An 18,076-nucleotide genomic window follows, 5' to 3' on the forward strand; every position below is an offset into this window, starting at 1 on the left:
TGCAAACCAAGCATTACCTGAATGGAGATGAGTAGAGACAAAGGTGACTCAGACCATTAGTGGAAGCAACCCTTGAGTTTAATTCTTATTCAAAAATTTTTACCAATCATAGAATCATAGAATGTTAGGGGTTGGAAGGGACTTCCAGAGATCATTGAGTCCAACCCCCCTTCAAAGCAGGATCATGTAGAACAGACTGCACAGGCAGGTTTTGAAAGTCTCTAGAGAAGGAGACTCCACAACCTCTCTGGGCAGCCTATTCCAGTGCTCCATCACCCTCACCACAAGAATATACAGACCAGAAGAAATACAGCACAGCTGTTAAGTCACTTTTAAACTCTGAACCACATTAAAGTCCCAATGCATGGTTGGGACTTCAAACCATGTAATCTGCAATTTAACATTGAAGCAGTAGAATCCTGCTAGAAAACAAGACCAAAAGGAGTGTGCTCTTGTACTGGGTTTATATTGCTTATGAGAAGCTGTGGTGGGTTGGAAATTCCCCCAATATTAGTTTTACCAGAGTAGCTCAGTTTGGAAGCAAATGGAGTTATATTTACAAGCAAAACTCCAGTCTACACTGGAATGCAATGAATATATACAAACATACAGTATTTACAATATTTACAATTAACAAAAAAACACAACCCCCCCCCCCCCCCCCCCCCGTCCCCAGCCAAAAGAGATCAGGAAAGCTGGCCCCTTCCTCCCCCTCTCTGCCTCCTCCTGACCCCCCTGGCCAAGAAGGAAAGAGAGAGAGAGAAGCAGATAAGATTAATACCAGACCAAGCAGTCAAGGTCAGCAGAGGCATGTTAGAAATCCTCACAGTGAAAGAAGCAAGAAGAGAGCAGACACTCTGCACTGCACTGCCAGAGATTGGTTTGAGAACTAAATCTTAAGAGAGCTATCTCTCCCATGGAATTGTTTAGAATAATGATTATTTTCCTTTTTTACACCCAACAGTGATTTATTTACATTTGTACTACTTTCTGCTCAAGGTCTGTGAAAAATTTTAAAGGCATAGCCTAAAGCCAACACAGCAGCAGAAATCATAGAATCATGGAATTGTTTCCTTTCTGAGGGGGCCCACACCTTCCCTAGTCTTTTTACCAATACAGAAGAATAGTGAAGAGGTGATTTGGTACAGTCAGCATGGCTTCACCAAACAAATCCTACCTGACAAACCTGGTGGCCTTCTGTGAACAGGTCACAACATTAATAGATGAGGGGCAAGCAACTGATGTCATTTACCTGGACCTGAGCAAAGCCTTCGACACTGTCCTGCACCACATCCTGGTCTCCAAGGTGGTAAAACATGGGTTTGATGGGTGGACCATGAGATGGATAAAGAACTGCACCCAAAGAGTGGCTGTCAATGGCTCCACACCCCAGTGGAGGCCAGTGACAAGTGGAGTCCTTCAGGGATGAGTCCTGGGACCAGTCTTGTTCAACATCTTTGTTGGTGACATGGACAGAGACATTGAGGGCACCCTCAGCAAGTTTGCTGATGACACCAAGCTGTGTGGTGCAGCAGACAGGCTGGAGGGAAAGGATCCATCCAGAGGGACCTGGACAGGCTGGAGAGGTGGGCACAAGCCAATATCATGAGGTTCAACAAGACCGAGTGCAGGGTCCTGCATCTGGGTCGAGGCAATCCCAAGCACAAATCCAGGCTGGGCACTGACTGGCTGGAGAGCAGCCCTGAGGAGAGGGACTTGGGGGTGCTGGTGGATGAGAAGCTCAACATGAGCTGTCAGTGTGCACTTGCAGCCCAGAAAGCCAACCAGATCCTGGGCTGCATCAAGAGAAGTGTGGCCAGCAGGTCGAGGGAGGTGATTCTCCCCCTCTACTCAGCTCTGGTGAGACCCCACCTGGAGTACTGCATCCAGTTCCGGAGCCCCTCTTACAAGAGGGATCTGGACATGCTGGAAGGTGTCCAGAGAAGGGCCACCAGGATGAGCAGAGGGCTGGAGCTCCTCTGCTATGAGGAGAGACTGAGAGAGTTGGGGCAGCTCAGTCTGGAGAAAAGAAGACTCTGAGATGACCTTCTTGTGGCCTTCCAGTATCTGAAGGGGGCTACAAAGAAGCTGGAGAGGGACTTTTTAGGATATCAGGTGGTGATAGGACTAGGGGGAATGGAACAAAGCTGGAAGTGGGGAGATTCAGGCTGGACATGAGGAAGAAGTTCTTCCCCATGAGAGTGGTGAGAGCCTGGAATGGGTTGTGCAGGGAGGTGGTTGAGGCCCCATCCATGGAGGTGTTTAAGGCCAGGCTGGATGAGGCTCTGGCCAGCCTGATGTAGTGTGAGGTGTCCCTGTCCATGGCAGGGGGGTTGGAAGTGGATGATCCTTGCGTTCCCTTCTAACCCTGACTGATTCTATGATTCTAATGCTCTGTCTCCAGTTTTGCACCAGTGTGGCCCATGGCATTGAGCAAACTGTTGAGCATGACAGCCTTTCATATATATATGTGAAAGAGGCTGTCATGCTCAGTACTGTACATGCATACATATATGTTATCTCAACTCAGCACCATTAAATAAGCAGGCTTCCAAATTCTCAGCTGTCTTGGGGAGGACAGAACTAAGCACATTTGAATTTCTTCTCTCCTTCAGACCGGCAGTTTTGAGGGGGTGGGGTGGGGATGAGGCTCAGCAGCCCTGGCTGAGTTGAGCTTGTTTAGTAAGCGCTGTCAGCTCCTGCCTTTGATATGTTAATATGACTAAGGGTTTCCCACAATTCCCCGGTGAGTGGCAGTCCTTTGCTCCCGCGGTTGTAGCAGACTGGGAAATTTCACTGTTGCCTTTGGCTTTAGCCAACTCCCCTGCCAGTCAGAGCATGCCACCCATAAACTGCCTGTCAATCACCCGTCAGTTTTAAGGGGGGTTTCAGTCAGCCCGGGCAACTCGGCTTCTTGACAATGTAATTATGGCCCTTGCCTCTGCGGCAGGGGCCTGAGCCGAGCTGAGAGAATTTTATTGATTGTTCAGGAGGGAAATTTATCACTGTCTCCAGCTCCATTCATACTTTATTCCCTGAGAAACTCTCCTGACAAGCTTCAGGAGAGAAGTTTAGCGCGGTGGCCTTGGCTGTTCTTGCGCCTGCCTTTGTCCTTCCCAGGGATACTGGGACATCTCCCCTTTGCCACAGCCTGATTTTGTGGTCTCAACATTCTGGTTACCATGGATGGAGGAAAGACTTTAAATTTTCTCCATTTTTTTAGCAATCTTGTGTAGATGAGGTCATTATGCCATTGTGTCCCCTCAATTCATGGATTCATTGAATGGTTTAGGGTAGAAGGGAGCTTGAAGATCATCTAATTCCAATCCCCCACGCAGGGACACCTTCCACTAGTCCACATTTCTCAAGGCCTCATCCACCCTGGCCTTGAACAGCTCCAGGGAGGGGGAATCTATGACCTCCTTTGGCAACCTGTTCCAGTGTCTCACCACCTTCACTGTGAAGAATTTCATAGAATCATAGAATCAGTCAGGGTTGGAAGGGACCACAAGGATCATCCAGTTCCACCCCCCCTGCCATGGGCAGGGACACCTCACACTACATCAGGCTGGCCAGAGCCTCATCCAGCCTGGTCTTAAACTTCTCCAGGGATGGGGGCCCAACCACCTCCCTGCACAACCCATTCCAGGCTCTCACCACTCTCATGGGGAAGAACTTCTTCCTCATGTCCAACCTGAATCTCCCCACTTCCAGCTTTATTCCATTCCCCCTAGTCCTATCACTCCCTGATAGCCTAAAAAGTCCCTCCCCAGCTTTCTTGTAGGCCCCTTCAGATACTGGAAGGCCACAATAAAGTCACCCTGGACCCTTCTCTTCTGCAGACTGAACAGCCCCAACTCTTTCAGTCTCTCCTCATAGCAGAGGAGCTCCAGCCCTCTGCTCATCCTGGTGGCCCTTCTCTGGACACCTTCCAGCATGTCCAGATCCCTCTTGTAATAGAGGCTCCAGAACTGGACACGTTTCTTTCCAATCTCCAGTCTGAATCTTCCCTCCTCGAGCTTCAATCCATTCCCTTTCATCCTATCACCACTTTTGCAAAAAGTCCCTTCCCAGCTTTCTTGTAGACACTGTTCAGATACTGGGAGGCTGCTACAAGGTCCCACAGGAGCCTTCTTTTCTCCAGACTGAGCAGCCCCAACTCTCTCAGCCTGTGTCCCCATAGGGGAGGTGCTCCAGTCCTCTGATCATCTTTGTGACCCTCCTCTGGACCCGCTTCAGCAGCTCCATGTCCCTCTTATTCTGGAGGCACCAGAACTGAATGCAATACTACATCTCAAATGAAAATCAGTGCTTTTGCTATGTATTAGCTGAAACTTTCTTAGTGTGAACATTGTGGTGATATAGGAGCACAACAATACACACCTGTTCCTTGCATTTTGATTAATACCATATACATCCCCAACTAGATGGAAGATGCTGCAGTTCAGACTTCATAACATGATGTATTCACTTCATCCAGCCTGTGAAAACTGTGGTAAAAAAATAAAATCATCTCCAGAGAGATTGATAATGTAGGTTTGCAACAGAGCAAGGGGTAGTGGTTTTAAACTAAAAGAGGGAAGACTTAGACTAGATATAAGGAAGAAAGGTTTTTACAGTGAAAGTAATGAAACACTGGAACAGGTTGCCCAGAGAAATGGTAGATGCCCTACCTGCAAACATTCAAGGTTAGGCTGGAAGGGGCTCTGAGAAACCCAGGCTACTTAAAAATGTCCCTGCTCACTTCAGGGGGATTGGACTAGAGATGCCTTTAGAGGTCCCTTTGAAGCCAAAGCATTCTATGGTTCTCTGGTTTAATACTGAGGGTTCATACTGTATTATTTATAATCAGCATAATTAAAACAGAGCTATCAGTGGCCATTTCCCTCCTCTAAAGTCATGGATAGTCCTGTAGTGGATATAAACTACAGCATAGGAGGTTCCCCTCAAGATGAGGAGGAACTTCTTCTCTGTGGGGGTCACAAAGCACTGGAACAGGCTCCCCAGGGAGGTTGTGGAGTCGTCTTCTCTGGAGACTTTCAAGCCGAATCTGGATGCATTCCTGTGTGACTTGTGCTAGATTGTTTGATCCTGCTCTGGCAGGGGAGTTGAATTTGTTGATTGCCAGAGGTCCCTTTCATCCCCTAACATCCTGTGACCCTGTTGCAAAGAATGGCTCTGCACTTGTGATTGATGCTGACCATGCAAGATGACAGTACAGAGACAATTCTGCACTTCTTCTATCCCCATCTTTTCTGCACCAAAACAATCTTACACATTTTCAGAGCTCAGGACAAAAGAAGGTTTTTATCAGTTGAACCAATTATCAATTTTAATCACTTTTAATCAATAATAAAACAGAAAATATTTGTGAGCCCTGCAGAGCCTCTGCATTCCTCAGGAGAGCAAACATTTAATCAAATGCTTCTTGCTTTTCCTCCATTAAGCAGTGTTACGTATCTGTGCTGAGTTTGAGATTAAGAGATCATAGACAACACGAGAGAATTTGTTCTGCTTTACTCACGTAATAAGGAGAAAAATCTTCCCGGGGGAAAAAAAGGAAAAAAAAAAAAAAAGAAAAATCTGTAGCAGGGGGATTCAAGATAGGGTGCAGAGATCTGCTAGAGATAAGATGTGCTTTCTTACCTTCCTAAAATGTTCATACATTCAATACATGTTATTTTCTATTGCTTTTCACATTTTACACCATGACTTTAGATCCTTTTTTACCTGTCTGGGGTTGCTTCCATAGACTGGTTTTCCTTAAGTGCTAGTCATTGTGTGGTGGTTGCAGCAGGCTTTTTGCTTTCTGTGACAGCTTTTTTTCCTTTCAAGACCTTGACACTAACATGATGCATTAAAGCAGATGGCTCTTGAACAGAAGGCTAAGCTGCCTTGAATCCCCTTGGTTCACTGGGGGTAAGAAGCTGCACTTAGGCAGTTCCCATGGAGTAACTAATGTACAATGACTTCTGCCTCCACTTTCTTTCTCACAAATGCAAGATGACCACAAATGCAAAAGACCTAGCAGATGGGAGGGAGAAACCAGTGAGCTGAGTTCAGGAAAAGCTGCTCTGTATTTCCTATCTTGCCCTTCTTTCTAACTGAAATGCTTCTATAAGCTTTGATTGAGGCTTGAATCAACTGATCCATATTTAGTGCTGATCTTGTGGAAAATGTGATGTAAAAGAGGACTGAAATGGACACTACTATAGATATAACATACAGAGAGACTATGATAGAGTAGCTTGTGGGGTTTTTGACAGGAGGGAGGTCTGTGGGTTCCTACAAGTGTGGAGGCTTTTTGTGAGATGAAATAGTTGCCTCTTTTAAACCTTTGAATATAACAGAATCACGGAATACAGCTGGTTGGAAGAGACCTCAAAGATCATTCAGTCCAACCCTCCACCCAAACTGAAATACACCTTCCAGTTCCAGATCTAAATACAGCTGGGAACTGGCTGAGGAAGAGAAGCAGCCAAGAAAATTAGGGTGAACCTCCAGCCTAGGTAGGAGAAAGCCTGTAAAGTTTAGCAAGGTGAGAAGCCTGGATCTGGGTCTGAGTTTTCACAGGGCTGAGCCAGACAGGGGCCCTCTGTTTGGGCTCATGCTCACTTTTGCCATGTGTCTAATGCTCTTTCATTGTATGCTGGGGATGTATTGATCTAATCTTAACATTCAGATGGTGGTGCCACCCCATGTACCTACTCCTGGGGGCAGACATTCCCCAACTCACGCAGCAGCAGAGATTAACTGGCAATAATGCATGATGTTAACAGCTGTGTGCAGCTCACAACAGCATCCCACAGTGGTTGGCTGCTGCATTTGAAGCTCTTTGTTCCTGGTGTCAGCTTAAAGAGGTTTTCCTGGGTGGCACCTTTGGTTATGAGCCTCGGGGGTGGGGGGTTGGTGGATGAAAAGCTGAATATAAGCCAGCGCGGTGTGCTGAAAGCCAACTGTATCCCAGGCTGTATCTGAAGCAGCATGGGCAGAAGGTTGAGGGAAAGGATTCTGCCCCTCAGAATGTACTCCTGTTCTGGTGAGACCCCACTTGCAGTGCTCTGTCCAGCTCTGGAGTCCTCAGTACAGGAAATGAACCTGTTGGAGTGCGTCCAGAGGAGGTCACAAAACTGCTCCAGGAGCTGGAACCCCTCTTCTATGGAGACAGAAAGAACTGGGTAGTTCAGTCTGGAGAGGAGAAGACTCCAGGGAGACCTTATTGCAACCATTAAGTACTTAAAGGGGGCCTACAAAAAAGATGAGGAGGGACACTTTATGAGGCAGTGTAGTGATAGGACAAGGGGTGATGGTTTAAGCTAAAAGAGAAGAGGTTTAGGCTAGATATAAGGAATTTTTTTTTTTTTTTTCACACTGAGAGTGGTGAAACACACTGGCACAGATTGCCCAGAGAGATGGGAGATGCCCCATCCCTGGAAATATTCCAGATCAGTTTGGATGGAACTCAGAGCAACCTGATCTAGTTGAAGATGTCCCTGATGAGTGCAGGGGTCTTGGAACTAGATGATCTCTAAAGTGCCTCCCAATCCAAACCATTCTATCATCTCTATAATTCTGTTTTCAGGTGTATAATGTAGTTTTGGTGTCAGGCTCACTGGTTAATACACAGACAATGCAGGAGCTGGGAAAATCCTCTTCCTTTCTGGACTGATGAGACTTGAGAAAGTGATTGGGTAACCTATGATTAAAATAAAGGTTTGCAAATGTTTGCATTTACAGGACAGCACAGAGGAATTGTACTTTTTCTGTGAGGTGAAATACCAGAAAAAAAGCAAGAAGGAGACTTTCCATAGAGCTGTTCAATTATACAGCTCTTCGCATTCTCAGTAAGACACTTCTTGCTCTCTCAAGGGTGCTATTTAGGTGGAAATGCTTTAGGTGAAAAGTGTAGTTCCACAAAAGGGAAGCATTCAGCAGGACTAAGTAACTTTCAAGGATATTTCCTACTGGAAAATTACTCACTTTAGTCTTTTGTTTGAATTATGTAAGATATTTTTCCCCAGTGGGAGAAGGAAAAGGTGTTTAATTCTCTTGTTTCACTTTCATTTGGACTCTCATAGTATTATTTTTATTTTATATCTGTTCCATAGCATTTTGATGCTAGTGAAATGTAATATTTTTACAGAATCAAAATCTCTAAACCCCTAAAGTGTCAGAAAAGTGTAATTGTTCCCAAAGCAATTCTTTTGGTGGAATGTCTATTCTGTGGAAGATGTTGAGGGTTTGGTCTTGTTAGAATTTGGAGTGAAATCCCAAATGGCTGGTTGTAGACTTGGATTTCTTCCTCCAGAACCCACCTACAAAGGGGAAGCATCATGTCTGTTTTTCATAACTCTTTTACATGAGAGGTGGAAGGAGTCAGATACTGAAGATGTGTCTGCTCTGTGCCTTGGGTGAGTAGACCACCAAGCAGTGTAAAAGCTGATGTTAAAATGCTGAGCATTCAGAGTGCTCCAGTTGAAAATAACTCCTAGAGAATGTTGCATGTCCTCATGTGGCAGTGGCAGCCTCTGCATAGAGCAGTACCCCAGTTCCCTGCCCTGGTGATATGCAGCATCAGAGCCTCTCCATGAAGGACCTCTGCCCAGAGCCAAGTACATGATAGTGCAACAAATGAGCAGGCACATGATGACTTCATACATCAGGACCTGAGTGAGGGAACTGAGAAGCCCCAAATTTCCTGTCTCAGTCTGCCCATTGCGTGTGTAAAGCTTGTGCTTGATGTTGCATTTCTAACACACCAGGAGGACATTCTCTTCTCCCAAGTTATAGGACAAAAGGAAATGGTCTCAAGCTGCTCCAAGGAAGGCTTAGGTCAGACATTGAGATTTCACCTCAACATGAGGAGAAACTTCTTTTACAGTGAGGGTGACAGAGCACTGGAGCAGGCTGCCCATGGAGTCTCCTTCTCTGGAGACTTTCAAACCCCAACTGGATGCATTCCTGTGCGGACCACCCTAAGTGATCCTGTTCTGGCAGTGGGGTTGGACCTGATGATCTCTTGAAGTCCCTTCCAACCTCTGATATACTGTGAGACTCTGATTAGGAAAAAAAAAAAACACCACAAGGGTTTTCAGACACTGGAAGAGGCTGCTCAGGGAAGTGGTGGAGTCACCAGCCTCAAGAGATTTAAAAGAAGTGTAGATGTGGTGCTGAGGGACATTGCTTAGCAGTGCACTTGGCAGTACCAGGCTAAGAGTTGGACTTGATGACCTTAAAGATCTTTGCCAGCCTGAGTGATTCTGTGATTCTGTGACATCACACAAGTTATGGTTTGAGCTCATGCTCAAATCCAACCTAAAATACCCAAAGTGATCCCAGGCTGCTGCAGCCTGGCTGTGTGTCAGTCAAAAAGCTGATGAACTCTTGGGTGTTCCGAGGGTTAATGAGCAGTTCTAAATTAGGAAGAACCTCCTATTTTACTCCAGGGCATGAATAAAAAGCTTTCTGCAGTGACTGAGATGGGAGGTAGCAAGAAAGCTGCCTGCATCTCCCAGGAGCTGCCCACACACAGCAGTTCGTGCTGCAGGACTGTACGGGGGTGGAAAGAGCAGAGACATCCCTGTCTCTCAGAGATGCAGAGTGGGAAAAAAACCTCCAAATTCATCTCATTGCAAAACAAGTTGAAAAACGTTTTGCAAATGCTTAGGGAATGCACCTAGGACTGGAATTAACAGAGAGAAAGTGTAAACTGGAAACGTTCAAGTCTAGAGGCCCTGAGGGCTCACAGTCGGGGTGGATGTTTTTAAACACACAAAAAGGCAGGGAGGCAGCTCTCATTCTTTCTTTCCTGTCTCTCTACACTCTATGGCCAATGACCGGGCAAGTCACTGCAAAAATTGAGGTAGCTGTGACCTGGCAGTGCTGGGTTAATGGTTGGACTTAATGTTCTTGAAGGTTGCTTCCAACTGAAACCTATTACTTTTTTTTTTTTTTTTTCTTAAGAGGTCCTCATCCAATCCAAGTTCATTTTTCCAGGTCTTTAAGGTTCATTTGAACATAGAGAGCTGAAGCAGCACAGCTGCGCTGTGCTATCCTGACTAAGGAATCTTTCTGGAAAAGATTTTCTATTCCTTGTAACTGAAGGAATTTTATACATTATTAGTTTTATGGTTTGTTTTATTAGCTGAAGCAGCAGCAGCAAAAAGTCTCTTTCCTGGATCTAACTATATATATACACACATATATATACAAAAATCTCTTTTTGAAGCACCCATTTCCAATGCCTGTATTGCCATTACCAACATATGTGTGGGAATTTAAAAAATGACCAAGCTAAATTTGAGCAGGCAGTGCAATTTGGGTAGGTAAAAGGGAATCATAAAGGATTATGACAGTGGAGAGGAAGATGGGTTCCTTAGGCAGTCTGACACCTGAAATTACAGAATCACAGAAAGGTAGGGGTCAGAAGGGACCTCTGGACATCATCTAGTCCAAACCCCTGCAGAATTAAGTTCATGTAAAGCAGGCTGCACAGGATCACATCCAGGTGGGGTTGGAATTTCTTCAGAGAAGGAGACTCCACAGCCTCTCTGAGCAGCCTGTTTCAGTGCTCTGTCTCAAAGGAAAGAGTTTCTCTTTATGTTCAGATGGAACCTCCTGTGTTCCAGTTCATGCCTGTTGCACTTTGCTCCTCCAACTGGGCACCACTGAAAAGAGTCTGACCCCAGACCCCCACCCTTTAGATACTGATAATCATTAATAAGATCATAGGATCATAGAATCATAGAATGAGTCAGGCTTGGAAAGGAACACAAGGATCATCTAGTTCCAAACCCCTGCCGTGGGCAGGGACACCTCACACTACATCAGGCTGGCCAGAGCCTCATCCAGCCTGGCCTTAATCATCTCGAGGGATGGGCCCTCAACCACCTCCCTGCACAACCCATTCCAGGCTCTCACCACTCTCATGGGGAAGAACTCCTTCCTCACATCCAGTCTTAAAGAACCCCAGGTCTCTCAGCCTCTCCTTGTAAGACAGAAGCTTCAGTCCCCTCAGCATCTTTGCAACCTTCAGTAACTCTAGTGTGAGGTGTCCCTGCCCATGGCAGGGGGGTTGGAACTGGATGATCCTTGTGGTTCCTTCCAACCCTGACTGATTCTATGATTTTATGATTCTATGAACTTCCTTTCTTGAACTGGGAAATCCAGAACCAAACACAGTAACACTGCAGTAAATTTTTGTGTTGTATTACTGGTGATGATTTAGTGGTGGTTTGTTTTGGTTTGTTTTTTTTTTCTTTCTTTTAATATAGTTTCAATCCATTGAATTAATTTTTTAACTCTGCCTCTTGCAAAATTATTTTCTCTCTTTTTTTTGGGGCGTGGGGAAGGTAAACTGCTTGTTTCTTTTTGCTTTGTTCGTGGCAATTGAAAGATCTTATTGCCATTTACACTAAAAGTTTACAAGTAGCTACAACAGATTGACAGGTTATCTGCAGTGGCATAGCTGGTGTAGTCACAGTAAGCAGATTATGCATCTGAGCCTTGCAGTTCCTGTAAATTCCTTTTGTGGTACAAAGAGATCTCATTACCTCAGCTTTAAAGTGCCAATAAACTGTCAAAAGGTGTAAAAGAGCTTTATAGTTTGTCAACACTACAAACAAACTGTGTGTTTGTAACTTTGAGTTAGTTAATGGGTGGTAAATAAGAGTGAAGAGGAGATGCAGCAGGATCCTGGCTCTCTGTAGTCAGAGGAGAATGGGTTCAAAGTTCTCTCTCCCACTCTAGAAGGAGGATTATTTAAAACATTTAAAGAACTTTTGGGATAAAGACCAACAGTCCCATGGCAGTCTCAGGGATGGAAGAAGTCCTCCTCAAACCCATTTAAGGAGTCTGGATTCTACCTAAGCTCCAGTGCATCAGCCAGACTTTCCAGCTCTGCCTAACTCTGGATGCACCTCTCAATGGTTGCTATTCTGCTTGGTACCCTGGCTATTTAAAGTGGTAACATATACTTCAAGAAGTCTTATTTTCAGGCATGGGGTATCTGCTTCCCATCTAAGGAACATGCCATCTAGTCGTGTAAATTTGTGGACCCCATCCCATGGGTTTAAGGTGGAATTCATCTAATTAAATAGAAATGCGTGGAAAGCCAAAGTTCCTACAGCACTAACTGGTGGTTAAGGAAATATTTAAGTAGTGAGATCTGAGTTTTAAGATGCCTTCTGGTTGCCACTGGAGTAAGAACATGAACATATCTGTGGATGCAGATTGCAAGAGGATAAATCAGAGACAGAAGAGTGACTGTGCTGAATATGCTCCAGGGAAGGACCTTGCAGCAGCATGTTCTGGAAGGGAACAAAGTTGAAAGATTATGGCTAGTGACTCTGAAATGCTGGGAAAACAACAGCACCACAGCACAACATTGTGGAGGAAGCTGAGCTGGAGAAAGAGAAGACCTAAAGACTCTGAAAGTGTCCCTTTTGGATTGATGTGTTATGTGAGAAGCTGGTGAGCACAACTGAGGTGAGCACTCGTTTTGGTCAAACACAGACTGATCCCAAGACAGTCTGAGGGCTGGGAAGAGAGTTGGAGACAAAGAGGAGAAACAGAAGTAGAAAATGAGAAACTTGTGGGGAGAAATATGAAGGTATACATAACTGTATGGCTGAACATCAAGCTTGGAACACAGCACCCAAAGTACAGCTGGGCTGGAAGGAAGAAGAGCTATCAGTGGCCTTCGATGAAGAGAAGCAGAAGTCCAAAAAGCATTGTTCACAAGGAAAAGAGTAGCCAGAAAAAGTACAGTTTGAGAGAAGACTTAGAAGAAGGCAGACCATGAAGTGGGACCTACGCAGCAGAATCCGACAGGAACACCTGAAAGCATGAAATAAGACATGGAGGCTGAGTCTGTGGATGGAAGAAATGAGAGCTTGGACAAAGCAGGCTGAAAAACATCTCTGTGCCTAAGGTTGCCAGTTCAAGCCACAAGACTTCACAAATCAGCTGAAGAAGTGACTGATCAGTCAGTTCTCTTTGCTCTAAGAGCTGTTGGCCTTTTCAAATTTCTACTGTGAAAACAACAAACTCTCATTGTCAGAGAAAGCAGATAAAATACTCTGAGATGACTTAATTCTTCCTTCTTTCATTCTGCCATGAACTTTTTAGCCTGGAGGTGCTACTCCCCATTTCCATCTGCATTAAGGAAAGGGACAATATTGGGAAAACCGGGACACTAGACTATGAACAGTGGAAAATGAGACCGGGAATGGAGAGAGAAAAGCTTGCTTAAAATAATTTGAAAATGATTTATTGGCTGCAACCTCAACCCTCAGTGATTTTTGGTGTTATTACTTTTCTATAGTACATCCAGGGAGGACAGTAACTTGCTATGAGCTAAAGGTAAATTATGATCTATTGCAAAGGAGGGAAGGAAGGTGGGTGTGTGAGACACATGCTCTCCCCTGATGGTGTGCAGTGTGTTGGATGTCACTGGACCAATCTGTTCCAAAGCTGAATAAGGAAAAGGAAATGTCAAGAGTTAAAGCAAACTTCCTGAAGTGGAGAAGGAAGGGTGAAATGGTTACTTACTAATTGCTGGGGCAAGTTGCACACAGATTAGGTAGCACCTTCACTGCAGAAGAGGAGATTTGGGAATCTGCAGCTGTAGCATTGATGCTGTTTTCTGGTGGTGGCCCAAGGTTGCTGATGAAGGAGCCTTTTCATCTTGCAGTCATGCTGACCCATGCATTCACACTGCCTGCCAAACCTGTTACCTATCCCTAGTGATGTTATGTGACCTTCACATAGAATCATAGAATTGAACTGCAGAATCACTAAGGCTGGAAAAGACCTTTAAGGTCATCAAGCCCAACCAAAACACAACTACCATGACCACTTAATTATATCCTGAAGTACACCTCCACAGATGGCAACTCCCCCACCTCCCTGGGCAGTCTGTTCCAACACTGCACCACTCTTTTAGTAAAGAAACTTTTCCTAATGTCCAATCTAAACCTCCCCTGCCCATTTCCTCTTCTCCTATTGGTAGTTGCTTGGGAGAAGAGACCAACACCAGCCTCACTCCAACCTCCTTTCAGACAGTTGTAGAGAGCAATAAGACCTCCTTTCAGCCTTCTCTTCTCCAGACTAAAAACCTTCAGCTCATTCAGTCACTCCTCATATGCCATGCCCTCCAAACCCCTCACCAGCCTTGTTACTCTTCTCTGGATACTCTCCCAGGACCTCAATGTCTTTCCTGTACTGTGGCACCCAGAACTGAACACAGCACTCGAGCTGTGGCCTCAGCAGGGCTGAGTACAGGGACACAATCACTTCTCTACTGCTGCAGGACACACTGGCTTTGAACATTAATGCTGAAACCACATTTTCCAGTCTAGCTAGAGTAAAGTCTCACCAAGAGCATGTTTCAGAAGTGTTTTCTGAGATCCAAATTTTCTGGAAAAACATTACCCAGTTAAAGCTTTTAAATAGTATGTGAAGTTATTTCTGCTTTGGGATAGAAAAGATTGAAGCAAACTAATTTCATATCAAATTTTTAAGCAACTTAACCAGAGATTTAAAAAATAAAAAAGACCCACCAATTTGGATCTTCCATTGGAGACTGTTTTAAGATGTCTGCATGTTGTTAGCTTCATCATCTGCAGTCACTCTTAAAAAGTTTTTGACACTAGTGCTGTTTGTCTCTCCACATGTCACTGAAATGCTGCTAATAGAAACAATTGGGGTTTTGAATGCAAGTTCCAGAAGTACTGGGTTTTGTGAATGCAGGTTACTTGTGGGCCAAGTGTTCTGGGCACCGGGGAATGTGATCATTCAAAGTGCTTTTTGCACTAAGAGAAGGACAGTTGTCTCTGCAGAAAGTGCTTTTCTTTGTTGGTTATAAGGGGTGCTTGAGAGGAAGGTGTTTCATACATAAGGAAGTCAGGCTGGGGGAATGAAACTGAACTTCAGCTCCCTCTGCTTGTTGAGCAGATTTGTTTCTGCTATGGTAGATTCAGATTGGATGTTAGGAAGAAGTTCTTCACCATGAAGGTGGTGAGACACTGGAACAGGTTGCCCAGGGAGGTAGTAGAAGTCTCATCCCTGGAGATCTTTAAGGCCAGGCTGGATGTGACTCTGAGCAGCCTGATGTAGTGTGCAGTGTCCTTGCCCATGGCAGGGGGGTTCAAACTAGATGATCCTTGAGGTCCCTTCCAACCCTGACAATTCTATGATTCTATAATTTTGGGGCCAATAAAGAAAAAAGACATGGAATGAAGTTGTTTAGAAAGCATGCATTTCTGATCCAAACATGTGTGCAAAAGCTATGGTGTAGCATTAATCCCACCTCTCCTACACAGTTTCAAACCCAAATGAATGACTCAGAGATGATCCTAGTGAGGTAGTGGCCAAGAAAGCCAAAGGTATCCTGGCTGGTGTTAGGAACACAGTGGCCAGCAGGAACAGGGAAGTGGTCATTCACTTGTACTCAGCACAGTTGAGGCCACTTCTTGAATACCAGGTTCAGTTCTGGGCCTCTCACTAAGAGAGGGACATTGAGGTGCTAGAGCATGTCCAGAGAAGGGCAACAAGGATCATGAAGGGCTTGGAGCACATGGTCTGTGAGGAGCATCTGAGCAAGCTGGGGTTGTCCAGTCTTGAAAAGAGGAGGCTGAGGGGAGACCTCATCACTCTCTACAACTACCTGAGGAAGGTTGGACTGAGGAGGGGGCAGTGACAGGACTAGAGGAAATGGTTACAAGCTGTGCCAGGGGGGTTCAGGCTGTATGTTACTAAATATTTCTTCACTGAAAGGGTTCTTAAACATGGGAATGGTCTGCCCAGTGCAGTAGTAGAGTCAGCATCCCTGGAAGTGTTTAGTCAGTGTGTGGACCTGGCACTTAGAAACATGGTTTAGTGTTGACCCTTCAGTGCTGGGTTGAGGTTTGGGCTGGATGATCTTGGAGGTCTCTTCCAACTGGATGTTTTCTGTGATTCTAAGTGTTCCATCCCTTTTTTTTTTTTTTTTTTTTTTTTAGTGTTACTTGACTTGCCTTTCTTAAAAAAAAAAAAAAAAAAAAAAAGGCTTTGTTTTTCAGGCTGGCTGCCCAAAGTGGCTTTCACACATTTGAAGTCATCAGCTTACATTAATGATACATGATTACTGCTCCAGGAGCCTGTTGTTGAAATCCTGGTGGGAGAAACAGACCTTGGAGATGCACAGCAGCAAGAAGAAATGACTGTCACTGAGTCTGTGAACAACACAGAGCTGTACCTTCAATCACCTCTCAGGTATGATTTGAAGGGCCAAGGAGATTTCTACAGCAGAGAGCTAAACTAGGGGAAAACTTGGTCAAGGTGAGGATTTGCAGTTTCCTGTGGGACATAAGAGCTACATAAATCCCTTTAACAAAAGTGGTCAGAGAGATTTCCATTCCTTGCTTCCCCTAAAGCTAGTGGATATTCTTTCTTGAATATTTCTGCCTATGTATAAATTGTGTATCATAACCATGAACTCAGAATACACTGGTGGCCAGCACAGTCCAGTGGCATGGGGTTTACAAAGAATTTTCCTGCATATTTAATTGCATGAGGAAGTGCAGTTTTCTTCACAAGAAGTGCCTGATTTCTGTAAAAAAGAAAAAAACACCAAAACCAAGAAACAGCACAACATCCCTCCCTTCTTGACTATTTACTTATGATGCTTAACTACACACTCAAAGCGAATTACTTTGGTTTGGAAACACTGTTTCTGTGTTTTCAGTGAGCCTTATACTCTCTTTGTCTTCATGGACAAACATTACCATCATCACCTGCAGCCTCAGTGTTGAAAGGTGTTAGCTGTTTGGGAGGGGAACCCAACTCCAATGCCCAGGAAGATTAGTGATAGCATTTTCAGAAATATTTGGGGCTTGAAGAAGGAAATATTGATATTTTTCACCAAAAAGAAAATGTTTTGGGAGGATAAAATAAATTCAGAGATTGAAATATTTTGGAGTTACTCTGCATAATCTAAGGAAAATGTGTGAGCTGGAGATAGAGAGAAAAAAAAAAAAAACCCAAACAAGTATTAACCAAGGGAAAATAAATCTAGCTGATATATGCAGAGACATTTGATATGCCACTGTCCATGGTGAGAAGAGGTATGAGCCCAGCTCTGAATTTGAGCAGATGAAGTCATAAAATTAGGGTAAACGTTATTCTTGCCATCAGGCAAGATGCTTTTGTGCCTTCCCTTGTGTCTTTCCCTAGGTACTTGCACAGAGTTGGAGAGGGATGTGTGAATGGCCAAAGCCTGCCTTTGAGGGCTGTGGTGGTACTGATCATCCCAAGGGTTATTGTTCAAGGAAATGTCACAATGGAGAGGAGGTCACACCTCAGCCAATGAGCAAATGCAGATGTTACAAGAGGTGAGGAGATCTTCTCTCAATAGAAACATACTCAGGAAGAAAAATGCTGCATTAAAATCACATTGCAGTATCACTGTGCATTAAAAATCTTTCTGAATAGGATAACTTTGAGACACACCAGTGCCAGGAAAGTGAATTTATCTTTCCAAACATTGTTTGACATTGAAGTGTGAAGTCTTGGGAGTTGAACTGCGTTTCATTGTAATATCTCCAATGTATTCTTTTCACACTGTTGTTTCAAGCCATCTTGGGAAAGGCCCTTTAGTTCTGCCTGAGCCTAAGGGTGTAGAAAAGAAAGTATCTTCTGAAAACATGTTTCAGTGTACATAATATATTAAATTTTTAATTGTGTTTACTATTTAGTCACTTTAAGAAGAAGGAAAAAAAACCAAAGCAGCCCGGTGCTGTTTGTACTCTTTAGTGTAAAATATTGAGATGTTGTTTAGTGTTTAGGGATATCAAGAGAAAAAAAAAAAACAAAACCAAACAGGTGATGGTTTCTTGTAGCATGTAGTAACACTGGTGAAACAGTGCTAGGTATCTCAGTTCTCCTTCAGTTTTACCTGTAGGAAGCATCACAAAGTTTGACAGGTGGCTTTCTGATTTACACCAGCTGAGGAGGAAGCAGAATCAGACATGGCAGTTATAATTTGAGGACAGTTAGGTTATCTGCCAACCCAGTTGTAAGGTTTCCTTTAAAAATA

The 18,076-nt window shown here is 44.3% G+C and overlaps 1 protein-coding gene across 1 annotated transcript in view; it reads left to right on the forward strand.

Annotated features, from left to right (window-relative positions):
• The window catches only part of PKHD1 (PKHD1 ciliary IPT domain containing fibrocystin/polyductin), a 249,974-nt gene that overhangs the window by 86,838 nt on the left and 145,060 nt on the right, over positions 1-18,076 (forward strand). The window contains 2 exon segments of the mRNA XM_054383383.1: positions 16,062-16,254; positions 17,215-17,372. Of these exon segments, the coding sequence (XP_054239358.1) occupies positions 16,062-16,254; positions 17,215-17,372 (351 nt within the window).

This window comes from Indicator indicator, chromosome 9, assembly GCF_027791375.1.
Source record: "Indicator indicator isolate 239-I01 chromosome 9, UM_Iind_1.1, whole genome shotgun sequence".
Lineage (NCBI taxonomy): Eukaryota > Metazoa > Chordata > Aves > Piciformes > Indicatoridae > Indicator > Indicator indicator.